Below are 16,486 nucleotides of genomic sequence, written 5' to 3'. Positions count from 1 at the left end.
TAGCGCAGCAAACGAAGACCAAACGTCTGTAAGCGTAAATTTCTTTTAACTTTCTGCACATAATTAAACTAAGAATCATTTTCTATACTGTAATCAATTGTTTTTACTTTATACATATTAGCGTTATTGTCTGTGATTTACTAAACGGGTTAAATACGTTTTGCGGTACGCAACCTTGAGCAAAAAAAAAAAAAAAGTTTGTTTTCTCCCAAATGCTTTTGTAATTCTTTCCTTGTAATGTTCGTAATCATTTTGAATTGCTTAGTAATAGAAATCATTTTGAACGGAACAAATTTCAGCTCGTATATTTGCTTAGTAATTTTTTTTTTTTTTTTTTTTTTTTTTTTGTGTGTGTGTGTGTACGTATCCTTTTAACGCTCCCGTCTTTATATATATATTTCGTACTTATTTTAAGTTGTATGTAGGCTGTTGAAATTTGCGGTAATTGAATGCTGTAATATTTTGGCTGAATGAATTTTTCACTTTTTTGGAAAAATCTTGCTCTCTTTTTCTTGTAATGCAAAATAGTGTTCTCCGTTAGGCAGCTTAATCCGCTTACATTGTCAAAGCAATAGTTTTTGAAAATTTTGAATTTTTAGTTTCTATATTATGTATTTTAGTTGTTTTAAGATAGAGTTTGTGTGTTTCATCCCAGATGAAATGTATTAATAACGAATTTTAAAATGTATCAGTTATAAATTAGTTGTGTATAAATTAAATGTGTTATTTACAATCATTTTTTGTCATATTGTATTAATATAAAACTGTACATTGAAATATACCTTACTTTTCAATCTTTCATATTTTAATCTTTTGCAGGAGGGTCCAAGAGGATTTCAGCAAAATCATACACAGAATATGGCCCATGTAAGTTGAACCATACTGGAATTTCTTTATTTGTATGGTTTATTGATTTATTGCTTGCAGATTTTCAATTTGCAAGATAACCATTATTAATGCTATGCAGGACTGGTGCCAGAGCCTGTGTGACTGCACAGAGCGGCAGAATTCAGGGGCTGCAAATATTTTAGAATTAAATGAAGCATCGAGCAAAATAATTTAATGATGGAAAAATTTTTAGAATTTAGGTATGCAATGGCCAGAAGAATTTAGGGGCGGCTAAATTTTTAGAATTTATGAAAGCACCCGCCAGTAGAATTTAGGACTTGCAAAGATTGCCTAGCACAAAGATTACAGGTGATAAAAAGCCTAGCACGGGGCATTAATGCTACGTATCGAATTTCAGTTATCAGGAAAAACAGTAAACTTGTATGTAACATTATCGCATGAAAGTGTTTTTAAAATACAGTAAATCTCCCTTTAATGGATATTCGCAGAACCAAAGGTTTTTTGTATTATTAGGGAATATCTACTAAGTGAAAGTTCACTTGTCTTCTGCAGTAAGGGTTCGTAGATACAGGAATTGCTTATTAACAGAAGTTTGACTGTATATTTTTACAAAATTTCCTGACTGTAAAATTTTTTAATTTATTCTGGGTGGAAGGTAGATGAATAAGAATCTTTTAAAAACAACTTTAATAATTTATGAGCGAGAATGAAATGTCCTATAATATTAGTATAATTCAGATGTTGTCTAATGGAAGAGAAGACTTAATTAGAACGTTTCGATTTTGTTGTTTATAAACAGTTCTGATTCATAAGACCCTTTTTCGGAAATCATAATTTTTGCCATTGATATCATTTGCATTTTGGAAGTCAAAATATTAATTTTTAAAATTAAGATATGGACAAATACTTTTGAATGCAGCAGATATTGGGAAAATTATGTATTTATATATCTGATAAAATTAGAAATGGTAGAAAATATACAATTTTAAAAGAGCTGAAATATGTACAATTATCTTTCCTCCAAAATTTATTTATGGAAATAAAACCTTTTGATTTTTTGTAAGCTTCATATTTGTCAAAAAGTTAGTTCTCTTGCTATTTTCAAACAAGTATAGTAAAGATTTGATTTTTGTTTTGTGAATATTTTGAATAAATATTCTTTTATATGTAATATATATATTTTCTGTCTGTAGTATATTGCAGGAGAAGGCACTGTAAAACCCTATCCAAACTTTGATCCTAAACAGGATGCTGAGGCTCTTAGAAAAGCTATGAAGGGATTTGGTATGATCATATTTTTAATAAGTAATAATTCTGTTATGCATAAAAAATACACTTTTATGACATCTGAAGGAGGTCTATTTTATATTGACTTAGAAATTTAAAAGACAGATGTATTTTTTATGATTTAATAATTAATTATGTGTCATCTCTCCTTCTTCAACAGTGCATGTTTTTAAATAATGGCCAAATATATTTGAAATATATATTAATTTTTGAAAACATACTAGAATAATATTTATTTATATTTTAAAGCATTATGAGGGTATAATATACTTTTCAATGATTTATGGCTATTTTCAATTTATTATTAGAATATATTAAATTTTTAGATTTCTAATTATTAAGCTCTCTGTTTGCTATTATCCTAATTCAAATATTTGTTCTATCAATTTATTAAAGGCCCGAAAATTTTTAACATTTTGATTTTTTTTTTAGGAACTGATGAAAAAGCAATCATAAAAGTTTTGGCAAATCGTTCTAATTCTCAAAGAGTTTATATTAGTGTAGCATTTAAGCAACTATATGGCAAAGTATGTATTATATATTTATAGTTTAGAAATTGTATAAAATTGGAAAATTAGCATATTAATTTAAGTATATTTAGGAGTAATGAAAAAATAATGCTACTTGCATAATTTGAAATCGCCATTTTGACAAACATGGGCTATACTCAAGCAATACAGTTTGCCACCAGAAATGAAATAAGCACGATATCACCATATACTCATAGTATCTTTGCACTGGTTTTTCTATAACTTCAGCGTATTTTTTGGATAATCCAGCACTGAAGTATTACTCCCACTTGGGTTTTGATGTGCAGTTGTTGCATATGCTTGGAAGATCTATGGAACTAGTGAAATATGGGCTGCAGGATTTGAGCACTTTAGAATTAACCATTTGAGTGCTGAAGAATTTTCTTGTATATATGCTAAAAGTGTGGAATAAAATGCATAGTTATTTGTTTTATAATTATGTGATTTATTTGAAAATATTAAGTTTACTAGTAAAAATTCATTGATATTATCACTATCGAGAGTACTTGCAGTTATTTCAACATTATCGCTGCTTTCACTAATAAATTGTAATCTTTTGAAAGGGATGATGATGCCACTTTCATTATCACTGTTGAAATACACTGTATCATCAGTGCTTGTATCATAGTCACTGTCAGATAAATCAGAATTTGACATGTTGCTTTTTGGTTATTATCAATATAACACTTATCTGAAAAAATATTCAAAAGTTCTTAACTTCTTAGGTGCGGCTGAATTTTGCATGGAGCTGTTCCTTGGTATGGCAGATTTCCACGGGAATTACGTGTAAACGATACAACAGTAAAGCATCAATTCATACCTGACACTGGCATAACAAAAAAAGGATATTCTGTATGTATATACTGTTAACTGTGTTACAAGATGCTGTAAAGACGAAATATGAAATATAACATATGAAAATGATCATTCATTTTAAAGGGTGGCCCACTGTAGTAGTGCTTTATACTGAAAAGATTAATTCTTAGCTTATTAAAAATCACAGTTGAATGATATGAATATAACTGCTCTCAATTAATGTGAAAATTCTAGTAATAAACTGCTGTGTGATTGTGCTTGCACACATTTTTAATATAATGCAAGACAAGCGTCATAATGCACTTTGCCACATTTTTGTCACAACACGAGAGAAGTGTGATAGCACTTCACTGCACTTAAACGATTAATCACCAATATAATTTTGTTTTTCCGGTATTGGTGTGCATACTCAAAACATTAAAAAACTCTTGGGCTCAGCAAAACAAAGCAAACAAACAACAACAACAAAAAAGAAAAATTTGGAACTGTTTAATATGACCTAGATTCATGCATAAGGAAATTTATTTGATGTTGAATAGACTATTTTTTGGTACTTTAAAAGTCTTGAGGTGCTGGAATAACTAGTGCATATTTTAGTGAATTTCTTTGTTAGATAATCACAAAGTTTGAGCTTACATTTTAATGAATTTAGTTATCAGATAATGTCAAAACTTGAGCTTATATTAAATTTTTTATATGCTGTATGTATAATTTGTATCTGTTGATCATGTACCTAATTAAAGAGTGATATGTGATTATCTAACTAAATAAAGAGCCATCTGTTCCATAAATGTTCTGGTTGAATAATTGGTGTAAGTTTAGCAGGATCTATATGAACTTTCATGGCCGATGTGAAAATACATAAGTTCTGTAAACTGTTTACATACTTTATTTTAATAATTTTGACAATAAATTTGACAGCATTAACTTTTTATATTTTTTAGCATAAACATTATTTATTTTATTAGCATAATTGTGAATGTAAAAGCTGTACTAATTTTACAGTTATCTTCATGAAATTCGTTTTTAGGATTTGATTGCTGATTTAAAAAGTGAACTAACTGGAAATTTTGAAGATGTTATAGTCAGTTTGATGACTCCATTAAATGATTATTTAGCTTCTGAACTTCATAGAGCCATGTCTGGAATAGGTACAGATGAAGATGTGCTTATTGAGATTTTATGTACTCGAACAAACCAAGAAATTTGGGCTGTTAATGAAGCTTATAAAAGATGTAAGTTACATAATTTAAAATACCACAGTTTGTCTTTAAAGATTTTATTACCATATTTAATAATCTTTTTTATATAAATAAGCAAATACATACGAAGTTTGTTATTTTTTGCCCTCTCCTTTTGCTTTGATTGAAAATTTGTTACTTTTCCGTTTTGCCAGGGCAAATCTTGCCAAGCAGACTTTATTGGCAAAAACACTTAGTACAGTCAGAAGTCGTTAATCCGGACTCGTCGGGACTTTGGCGATTCTGGATTATCGATTTTTCCGAATTATAGATCATCAGTTTAAATCTGATAAGATGGTATGCAGAAATTATAAAATTAAAAATATGAAACCATAATTTATGAAATAAAGAACAATTATGATCTAAAGGGTATCAAAATTTACCAAAAAAAAAAGCTTAATATTTATTTGTGTACTTTATTAAACATTTCTTTCAATGTAAGTTGTTTAAGTTGCTTCATTTTATGTGATAATACTTTCTCTTTAATTCTATAAACAGATGTAATTTCTTGTTCAGTTACAAAGTTCCGCTGTTCAAGTCCTATAATTGCTGTGTCGAGAATACTGACTAATTTGTCAATTGAAATTTTTTCGTTTTCCTCTGTATCACTTTCTTCACTATCGGAAGCAAATTATAATGACGAGGAATTTGATTTAAATCATATCAAAGATGGATTACATTGAGATGAAATACTACATTTCGTAAGGAATTATAAGCCAAATAAAATAAAAACATCTGCCCTGAAGATAAGGATAGTGCTGACAATTCATTGCGTGCTGCGGCGTTTCCCCCCTCCTCGCCGCAGAGCATCGTGAAATTGATAAACAGGTTTCGGAATAGTTAGAGAAACAAAAGATATGCCTTTATCTATTTTTTGCAGCAATTCCACTTTTTGTTTGATGGACATCGAAACATACTTTTGCTTTGTAGATCTTTTGGGAGCTCCAGCATCGGAAATTCTATTTGATGTAATCGAAAGTTCAAGCTTACTTTTATAAAATTACTCTAACAGTCTGCAAAAAATAATAAGCTGGATTCAATTCGAAGATTAAGGAACAATGCAATCTGCAACATTAACTGAAATAGATAATTAGAAAATTTTAGCTTATACCATCCGTTATACATTAAATGCGCATGCGTAAACGTATTATGCGCATGCATATGCAAAGCCGTAAAGGTCTTACGCGCATGCGTAACCGCTTACGTGCATGCGTCGTGCGCAGAAAGTTTGTAGCTTTGAGGTCCGGATTATAGATCATTCCAAATTATGGGTGTCCGAATTAACGACTTTAGACTGTATACACATAAAAAATGTCGACAAGAGATCTAAGAATATTTTATTTTGAAGGTATACAAATTTTAATGTCGTTTAAAATTTTCTAAAAAAGCGAATAAATAAAGACAAATTTGTGAAAAGACATTAATTTAGAATTTACTTTGATTTCATCATACTACATCCTGATTCGCTGGTTCATTACACATGACCCCAAGTGATCTCATCTCATGTAAACTATGCTACAATAATCTAATTCTCTCAGTAATTATCTACATTAATTTCAAGTTAAATCTTAATTTAAAATACAAGTTTAAATGCTAGTATTATTTCAATTCATACGAATAGCTTACTCTGAAATTACATAAATCCGCAGTGCTTTACTTCTCTAGTGCATTCTCATATGAATTGACGAATTCAACCCTTGATTTTGCCTTTTCTATATTTTCGCCATCGGGTGAGCAGTGTGATTTCATCCTAATTGACTTGATTACCATGCACGAATGGCCTCAGGGCATAAAATTGAACTATTCGGTAAAAGTTCTATGTAATTGTATGCCAGTATTAAAGAAACAATCAATCTGATAAGAAATGGCTGCAACTTGTTTTGAAAATCTAAAAGTTAAAGGTTACCAGTGAGGATATTTCGTTTGGCATTGATTGTACCATTACTGGTGACTTTATCGTTTGTGCCAGCAAAACGGAAAAGTACCGAAAATTGAAGCATTCTATCAGGAATAATTATCCTTTATTACTAATGACCCCCAGAAAGCTCTTATTTAGTCTCTTATACTGTTCTGTGTTTCCATAACATTATTACTGTGCATTATGTAATAATTATTTATCTCTCTCTCTCTCTATATATATATATATTATAACCTGTTTGATATTTTGGACATTTTGAAGAGCAATGCAAATTATGTCATAAAAGCAAAGCACACCTTGTGATGGCATGAAAATGGCCATGTTATTCAGAGGGTTACTATATAACAATATTAGTTATGAACTAGTTAACTTTAACATAAAAATATATGTATATTTCTTGAAGGATTTTTTTTTTTTTTTTTTTTTTAAATTGCAGTTCAGAAGTCTGTTGTATGTTATGACTATAAAATTTAGTTTATACATGTTGAATACATTGAACTGCATTTTAACAATTTCTAAAATTTATATGTCGGCTATAAGTAGGCTATTTCCAAAGTTCTAGGAGTTTATGTATAATTTTTTAAAAGTTTTGTAAATATTATAATGCAGTTTTTGAACATGATCTTCATTTAATTGAATATACAAAAATACCCACAAAAATCTTAATTTTTTAAAGCTGTCCTGAAATAACTTTTTCAATATCTCCTCAATCTGCTTATTTATAGTATGGTTTAACTCTCAAATCGAACATCGCATAAAATGTTTTCAGTTATAGAAACACAATACTCCTTACAAACATTGAACAGTTTTGAAAGTATTCACACCCTCTTTCCACAGAAAGAAAATGACTGCTCTTTGAATCTTTCATGGTTGCAAAAATGGTATTACAAAAATACACTTGCATTGGTCAAGCAGATGAATCAAATTAAAAAAAAAAAAAAAAAAAAAATTGCACAGGATAGCTGCATAAACATGCCAAGACTTGTTTCTAGCCAAGAATGTTGCTTTGTAAGTTCTAGGAGTTGAACTAGAGCTCAAATCATAGAACTTTTGGAAGCATGCCATGTATGTGTTAAAATGATATGAAATAAGCTTGAACAAATCCATAAATTAAACAACATCCTAAATGTTACAGTAGTGTTACTAGGGGTAATAATAATAAGACCAAATGCTTTATAATTTTCCTTCAACTATCTATCAGCTAGAACCCTATTATATCAAAATGTGAGAGAAAAAATTATCTAAAAAATTGAAAAATAAAACACGAACTCAATATGTCAATGTGTAAGAGAAGCGAATTAAAAAATAACTAATACAATGTTTTATTTTTTAGTTCTTTTGGCTATTTTTTTCTCTTAATTTAATGTATCAGAATCCTGTTTGATTTTTTGAATTTTTTAGATTATTATTATTTTGATTTATTGAGTTCTAGCTGATCCAGCAAATGTTATAAAATGTGTCTTTCCATATTATAAAATTATTTATGTATTTCTTTCAAATTATATATGTACTTCCTTCAAAGTAATATATATTTCCTAAGCAAAATTATTTTGGACTTGCATTTGTAATTTTTTGTGAAGTAATAATTACCACTTTTTAAAAATTGTTCATTTTGCAGTGTATGGGAAGTCTGTAGAAAGTGATATTAAAAGTGATACTTCTGGTCACTTCCAGAGACTTCTTGTATCAGCTTGTACTGTAAGTGCTGTTACTATTTGTTAATACATTTTTAAACTGTTATTAATATTGATATTAGGGATCTGTGATGCTAAACTTAATTCTTAAAATTTCAAAATGTACAATGTAGTAGTCATATGTACAGGGTTCGTAGCGGTCCTTACAAGTACTTATAAGTCCTTATATTTGAAAATAAAATATAAAGGCACTTATAGGTGCTCACTTTTTCTTTAAAGCCCTTATTTTTTTTGTTTTTGTTTTTAGTGCTTATTTTTTGCTTTTAGTGCTTTTTTTTAATCCTTTTTTTTTTTTTAATGAACGCGCATTTTTTCCCGTACTAAAGCCGAAACTAACTAAACAACTTTTGTTCTTTAAATGCAACGTCAGATGGTGAATCATGCTCCCGGAAATTGTTTTTCCCCCTTTCATTTCATAGCTGTAACATATGGTGCGCGCGAGAGTACAGACAGGTGCACTTCTATTGGTCAAAGAATTGCGAAAATGGTAGAAAATTCCGGTACATTCGGTATTCTTTTCCTCCCAACCAAATATTACACACGTTTGAATTTCTATCAAGATTTTAATAATTTACATTCTTGTTCCGCGTGGTGAGTTCATATTCGTGTTTGTTATGATCGCTATGCTTATATTATGAGCATATGCATGAATATTTATAATAATATAGTTGCAGTAACTGCTGAAGTATAGATAAACTTCCAAAAATTGGGTGTGTTTTTACACAGATTAGCTTTCTAGGGAATAATATTCGGAATGGCTTAAATAAAAGAAAAGTAATCAAATAGTAAAAAAAATTTTTTTTTTTTTTTTTTTTTTTTTTTTTTTCCCCCCAATACATTTTACAGTACGGAGGTTTGGAGGTTCTCCTCTTTCTCCGCAAAATCTCTAATATTGAAGCACCGGACTTATTTTTTGTCACTGTCCAATCTGGATTGAATATGACTAAAAGTTCTTGCGGTCTACCCAACCCAAGCGAAGATTGATTCTATTCCGGAAATTTAACGCAGTCTGTTGAAAATTAGAATCAGAAAGATCCCAGATTAGTAAGTCTCTTTCTTTTCCTTTATTTAGTTCTTTATTCTCCGAATACCAGCAGCTGTTGAATCTGATTGCGTAATATCACATGTGGAAGAATACAATTGCGCAATACAACGTTTGCGGTATTTTGCAGAGATAATTAATTTTGATGTTCAGTCTGAGATTTGTTTATAAACACTTAACAGAGTTTTACTGTGCTTTCTAAGCAGAATATATCTCAGTTCCGTTGGTCTATTTTTATATGATGCACATATCGAAATGTCAAAATCATTTATTTACCCAAGAAATCTAAAGAATGGCTACAATTTCCCCCACTCCTCTTTTTCCAGTTACTATCCGGAATATTCAGCAATTTCCGAGTATGCGAGTTTGTTAAGCTTTTACTGTTAAAAGAGACTGCATGAAGCAATTTCCCGTCTTCTGATTTCAGAAATACGCTTCTTTTTTACTTAAATTACTTTGCTTGAAATATATGTAAAGGGAAAACTGTTATGCAATGAAAATTTAGAAAATGTTCAGAATTTTGATTTAAGTTAAATTATTTAAATATTAATATGAGTAAAAAATAAATTGTATTTATTATTAGGTGCCAAACGAATACAATTAATATGGCTTATTATTATTTATTTTCTATATTTTGAACTGAAATTGCATCTTTAAATCTTGTAATATAGTTTAGTTCTGCATAGTTTTTTTCCTCTCATTGTAAACTAATTCTGTAAATTGAACTGTCATTTAAAATTTAAAAAAAGTTAATTGTTTTCCATGGTTGAGGTAATGCTCATTTTCTTAATAAATATTGCATTGCTCATATTTTAAATTACAAGTCTAATTTTTCTTTTAAGGTTATGCAGTTGTGTATAATGTAATTAGACAGGTGCTTTTTTTTCCTTAAAATGTGCTTGAAAAGTGCTTATAGGTGCTTATTTTTTTAACTAAAATGTGGCTATGAACCCTGTATGTAGGTTCATCACACAAACACATATGCATGTTCACAAATACACACATGTAGGATATTTGTAAATTGTAATTTGCAACAGTTCTTTGAATTGTTATTGATCTCTTTGATAATGAATTAGAAAAAAAAATTAACCCATTTTTCTATCCAAGTGAACAAAATATGTCATAAATAAGGTAAATTTAGTGTTTGAAATATTTTTGACAAATGGTTTTCAAACCAAAGTCTAGGAACACATATGCCAGTTTATGAAAAGAAAGGATACGCTGATAGCAGCAGCAGAAAATTAAGATTTTATTTATGATTAAATTGTGTCTATGATTTAAACAAGTCAATTAAACGAAGTTTTTACCTGCATAAATTCATTTGTCTACATGTTTCAGCAACACATAAAACAGCCATTGTTAAATTTCCCTTCCTAAATTTGCATAGAATGTTTTTCCTTTCCTCTTTTTATAAACAAAAATATTTGTCTTTTACTAGCCTTTGTACCAATAAATATACATGTAATCATTTAAATTCAATGTAATTATTAATTGCGTAAGTAGGGGTAGTCATTATTTTTGATACCTTGCATTTAAGTTGATAAAACATTTTAGGGTGTAATTTTATGCCTTAAAACATTGATATACATGTTGAAAAATACAGTATGCAAAATTCCTTGCAGTTTTAAGTTGTAGCAGTAAAACTGGTAGACTGCAAACAACTTCATGTGTATTGTTTAGTTGATTATAGGCATCTTAATCTTTAAGTGTTTATGTGGAGAGGAATGACTACTGTAATAAATTAGAGCTGCATTTAAGCAGACTGAATACTCAGAATCCAGTTATTCAGATTGCTTGTACTATACGTATTTTTTAAGTTGTTGAAAATAAAATTATTGAAAAAATTTACTCCAACCAGAAAACCCTCTTTAAATTTTTTTCATTAAAAATCCTGAGTTCATTATAGATTTCAAATTCCAAAATTGTGTAATATTTACTATATTTATTGAAATTATTATTTTACATCAATTAAAAAGAAGTCTTAGTTTTGTTTTAGTGGCATGCAAATAAATTTTGCTTTACTTAATGAAAAATAATTTTTTAAATTTTAGTAAAGTAAAAAATAAAAGCAATATTTTCTTTCATTGAGTTCTGTGCAAATAAAAATTAATTCCATTCTTTTAGTGTAATAGAAATGAGTAATGTGTTTAAGGAAATAAAAAAATTATTTAATTATTTCTTTTGTTTGAAAAATGTTTCACCTTTTGTTTTGCTTAATTGTTATTATTTTTTAAACTCTACATAAACAGTGTATTTAGCTGGATTTTTGAAATTCTTGGTGGTCTGTTGTTTCAGTTTAGTTTGAATATTTGGAGTTTTTAAATCTCGGGGAGAGAGAGAGGCATTTGGTAAGAGAGAACAGTTGGAATTTAGGGAATTTTAGGAAATATAAAATATGAATCATTTGGGAGCTGGAATAAAATATTGTAATAAGTAAATACAGTTTTATTAATTGCAATAAGCTGAAATGTATACATCAAATTTAAGTAAATGAATCTTCAAAAATGAGTCAATAACTGAAATTGATATTGTAGTGCAGGGATGACTGATAAAGACATGCCAAATGTAAAGAAGGTTAAAATTCATTGCTAGGTGGTGTGTGAGTTATTATTCTGTAAGAGGTGCATAATATGTATATAATTATTAAAACCATTGTTATTGATAACAGTAATGGCACAAAATGTTCATAGCAGTTCTCAGATAGGTATATTATAAATTGCATGCATTACATCTGATGTAAATGATATCAGTTACAGATGTTATTAAAAGTAACAAATTATAAATTAAATTAAACAATATGAAATGTTAACAAATATGGATATTGTTTTTAAATTGCTTCATTAATTTGAAAAATAAATTTGAGCTTATGCCGTGTTGAATAACAGCAATACTGCAAACTTTGCATTTTACGAGATCACATAGATGATATGTATCCGAGTATTGTAAGCATTCAAAATGAAGCGCTTAAGCCGTAGATGTGTCTAATGTGAAATTTGGCATAGTATTTTGGTTAATCAGAATGCTGATGAATAATTAATGTACTAGAGGATGTGGCAGAAAAAATTTATGTGATTTGGGAAACTTATAAAGTCTAAACCAAATAAGATGTGAAAACTTTCTTTTCAGTCTTTGAAAGTACACCTAATGGCAATTTAATCCCCCTGATTTTTTTTTTTTTTTTTTTTTTTTTTTTTTTTTTTAATATAACATCACTCAAGTGGTGACCTTTATTGTTTATACAATAGTTAAGCCTCTCTCTGCTAGGCAAAACTTTATTTAAGAGCCATTTTGAGCATAGCAGCAGCAACTTGTTGTTGCATTGCCTCATTCAGAGCTTCCAAATTTTGGGGAATGATGTTACCTCACCTTGGCTTTCAGTTAGCTCCGGAAAAAGAAGTGCAAGGTGTAAAATTTGGCAAACATAATAATACCATGCAAGGAGACAACATATTCAGGAAACATTTCTTTGAAAGTTTTAAGTGAATGAGGAGTGTTGTGGAATGTTATGCCACGTTATTGGAATTGGATTATTCTCTGCACCATGTTCACAAAAAATTTCATCCCATTGAGGCTGGAAAAAGTTTTGAACCATGGCACAGTTGCTTTTCACAGTGATACTATTTTCTTTATAAAGTATGGATCCAACAAACCAAATTTATAAATGGCACACCATGCTACAATTTTAGGATCACAGAATGGTTGTTGGTGAAGCTGCTGCGTGTTCTGTCAGACCAGTACATTAAATTTTATTTGTTATACCTGAAATGTGAGAATGTGCAAAAGCATTACAACATCTCTGGGTTCAATATTAAGAACGTTGTGACACAATCTTGTATGAGTTTCATAATAGCTTTTCTGGAATTCTTGTCATTTTGTAGGGATGTGTTTCCGTATTTCGGTGCAAAATTCTTCTAGCACTCCAGTTAGATAACCATTGTACAGCCATATGTTTCCATGCTGAATGCTGTGGAGATTACTGAGTCAAAGCTCTGATGCTGGTCACAATTTTTTTTATCTGAAGTTGAACATGCAGACGTAAATTTATTTATTTTGTTAGGAAATAAGTCATTTTGATGTAGTGGAAAGTGGATGTGAAAGGCTCACTGTGTTCTTGTTGCCAATTCGGCATTGTGAATAAATTAATGCACAATGAAAATGCAATGCTTGAAAAAGCCATGGTTTAATTTGAAATGACTTGTAAATCTGTATTTGATGCTTCTCAACAATGTACTTACTCCCTGCGGGCCCATAGTTATGTTCCTCCTAAATGGGAGAGTTTTTTTCTGCCATACCCTATAGTATAGTAATGAACTTTCTTTTAATAGCTTTTGGTCACTTAAACATGTTTTGTGGTCTTTGGACTTTTTGTTAAATATTAGTTTTAATATTTTTATTTTTATTAATGAACATTATATGTATAAATTAATAAAAATAATTTTTAAAAGGGTGCCAGAAGTGAAGCACCTCCTGATCCAGTAAAAGCAAAACAACATGCACAGGTATTGCATAGATATTTTATACATATGTTCAGTACATATTTTATCTCATTGTTTTCTAGTGAAAATTTATGATTATTATATATAAAATTTACAGAAATTGGGTAAATATTATAACTATGTAAGAGTACCAGTAAAAATTTATATTGTTAAATTTAAAATATTAGTTTTAGTAAATGTCACTAATTATATCAAAATAAAACATGTTTTATGTTTTATTGGTCTTTTTTTGTTTTTGTTTGTTTGTTTCTTGTAGTAAGTACTTTAATTTTTGTTAAAATTTTTTCAAGTACTTACATCTTATTTATTCTATTTAAGTACATTTTAAAGCTGTCTTTAGACGGGAAGTATTTTTCCTTTTCTTCATTTAATTGTGTATAGAATTCAAGTTGAAATCTATAAATTTAAAATTCTGTTTTGACTTTAAACATAATTTATATAATCCATGCTTTTTATATCATTCCTGATAATTAAAATATTTTATGCAAAGCTAAGAAATTACAATTCATATGTGCAAAGGGTAGTTTTGCTGTCATTTCTTGAGTTCTGAGGTCAGGCAAGTTTAAACACATTTATTAATAAGCAATAATTAATTAATTATTAGTATTAATTCATTAAGCAATTAATTAATTATTAGTATTAATTCATTAAGCATTAATAAATCTAATCAAGACTATGCTTATTTATATAGTAAGTGTTATGTTGATGGGAAGAACAAAGTTAAATTTTGATGCTAATTTTAAACTACTAGAATAATTTTAATAAATGAATTATATTAGTATGTTGTTTTTACAATAAAAGGGAATATCTCAAATCAGAGCATATGTCCCAAGTAGCACGTGACGTAGCCAAGACGTTACCACGACCACTTTGCAACATCTTTGCTCCATCATGTGCTACTTGGGATAATGGATTATAAATTGTAATTATTTAATTATAATTTCTAAATTATTAACAAAAATATAACTAAATTCCCTGTCAAATGTAAATGATGTTTGTTATCCGTGATATAGGATTGCATGCATGCATGGACTGCTAAAATAAATTTAAGAGAAATTCTTTAAAGAAAACATTTCTTAATCGGGAATTTCATAACAACATTTTATGGTGCACAGCAGAGTAAGTTTAAATGAATAGAAAAAGGAATGCATATACTGTAAAACTTTAACAATTAAAAATTTTTAGGAAGTGGAAGGAAATGAATTGAAAGGCAATGTTAGCCAAGTCAAATTAATTTTTTATCTCAAAATATTCAATAAAACATTTTTTTCTTAAATGATGTTGCAATTATTTCCTCCTTCCTCTCTGATACATCAGAAATTAATCTAAAAGAGGATTAAATTCCAGATTTCCAATACAAGTAATTTATTTGTATTACAATCCTTCTTTAATTATTTAATCATCTTCACAAACAAATGTTATCTTGCTCTCCAATCTGTAGTAAAAGCTTAGGCTGTGGATAATTTGTTCTGGGTGCTTTGTTGGATAAGAAAATTATTTTATGGAATTTAACTTGATAAATAAATGAGGTTTTGCAATATGAGTCATGCCTATTCAGTTCATCTGCCAAGCTTCATGTGATCATACAGAATCAATGGTTCATTTCTCTATCACTATGGATAATAGTTTCCCATGCTTGGCCTCAGCATTTGTGTCTCACTTGTATAGTTATGGTAAGTACAAATATACTGTTTATTATGATATTGTGAGTGCATAAAGCATTTCTAAAATTATTATCTAATCTAATGACTGCTCTTTAATAACTACAGAAATATGCAACCATGAAGAAAAATGTTGAAAAGAAAGGCAGTTAAGCAAGATTTTAGTTAAGAAAGAAATCATTGAGAAGCACAAACAATACAAAAAGTTGACATTGAAAGATTTTATAACAAGTCTGCATCCAACAATTTGCATAATATTGAACAAGAAATAAGGAGGTTAATATAGTAAAAGAAGTCAGGAGAATATCGAAGAGGCAGCCATGTAATTTGGAAGATATGGGAAAGTTGCTTCCTCTGTGGATGAATGGCAAGCAACTAGTTAGTGTGACTGAGAATTTTAGGAATGAGAAAGCAAAGACCTTGCACTCTGAATTCCTAAGTAAACTGCCAGGTACTTTAACACAAATAATAATAATAATAATAATAAAAGTTTAAAATAGATATTTGATGAGTTTGATAACTTTAAGAGGAGAAGTAGCATCAATAGTGTTAGATAATACACACTCATCATTCTCCAGGCTGTGAGGACGACTAACTGGAGGAAAAAAAGAGTGTTCATTAGGGTTAAATTCTTAACTCCCAATACCATTTTGCTACTCCAGCCCATAGATAGCAAGATGTTTTGAATTTTAAAAAGGTTCTGACACCAAAGCACAGTTCTGTTATGCTTTAAGTTGACCGAAGGAACAAATAATATCTTCTAAGAGTTTTCAAAAAAGTCATTTTCACATCATAAATTGCCTTAAGATCATCAATAAAACATAAGGTATAGTCACCAAGGAAATTGTTTTGCTTTGAGAAAACTATTGTCCTAGTTCATTTGGACATGTTTTTTGAGGGGTTGGCATAAGCAAGAGATGTCAAGTATTTATGAAATTTGTCTTTAGAGCAG

The 16,486-nt window shown here is 29.2% G+C and overlaps 1 protein-coding gene across 3 annotated transcripts in view; it reads left to right on the top strand.

Moving 5' to 3' along the window:
• The window catches only part of LOC118205388 (annexin-B12-like), a 51,435-nt gene that overhangs the window by 21,712 nt on the left and 13,237 nt on the right, over positions 1-16,486 (top strand). For all 3 annotated transcript variants that reach the window (XM_085817457.1, XM_085817459.1, XM_085817458.1), the window contains exons 4-9: positions 820-867; positions 2,043-2,133; positions 2,569-2,663; positions 4,513-4,717; positions 8,260-8,339; positions 13,823-13,876. In XM_085817457.1, the coding sequence (XP_085673583.1) occupies positions 820-867; positions 2,043-2,133; positions 2,569-2,663; positions 4,513-4,717; positions 8,260-8,339; positions 13,823-13,876 (573 nt within the window). The remainder of the gene's footprint in view (positions 1-819; positions 868-2,042; positions 2,134-2,568; positions 2,664-4,512; positions 4,718-8,259; positions 8,340-13,822; positions 13,877-16,486) is intronic.

The sequence above is a fragment of the Stegodyphus dumicola genome, chromosome 5 (assembly GCF_044657685.1).
Source record: "Stegodyphus dumicola isolate Sdum_Otavi_A_Nest chromosome 5, ASM4465768v1".
NCBI lineage: Eukaryota > Metazoa > Arthropoda > Arachnida > Araneae > Eresidae > Stegodyphus > Stegodyphus dumicola.
This window is presented reverse-complemented; position numbering and strand designations above follow the sequence as displayed.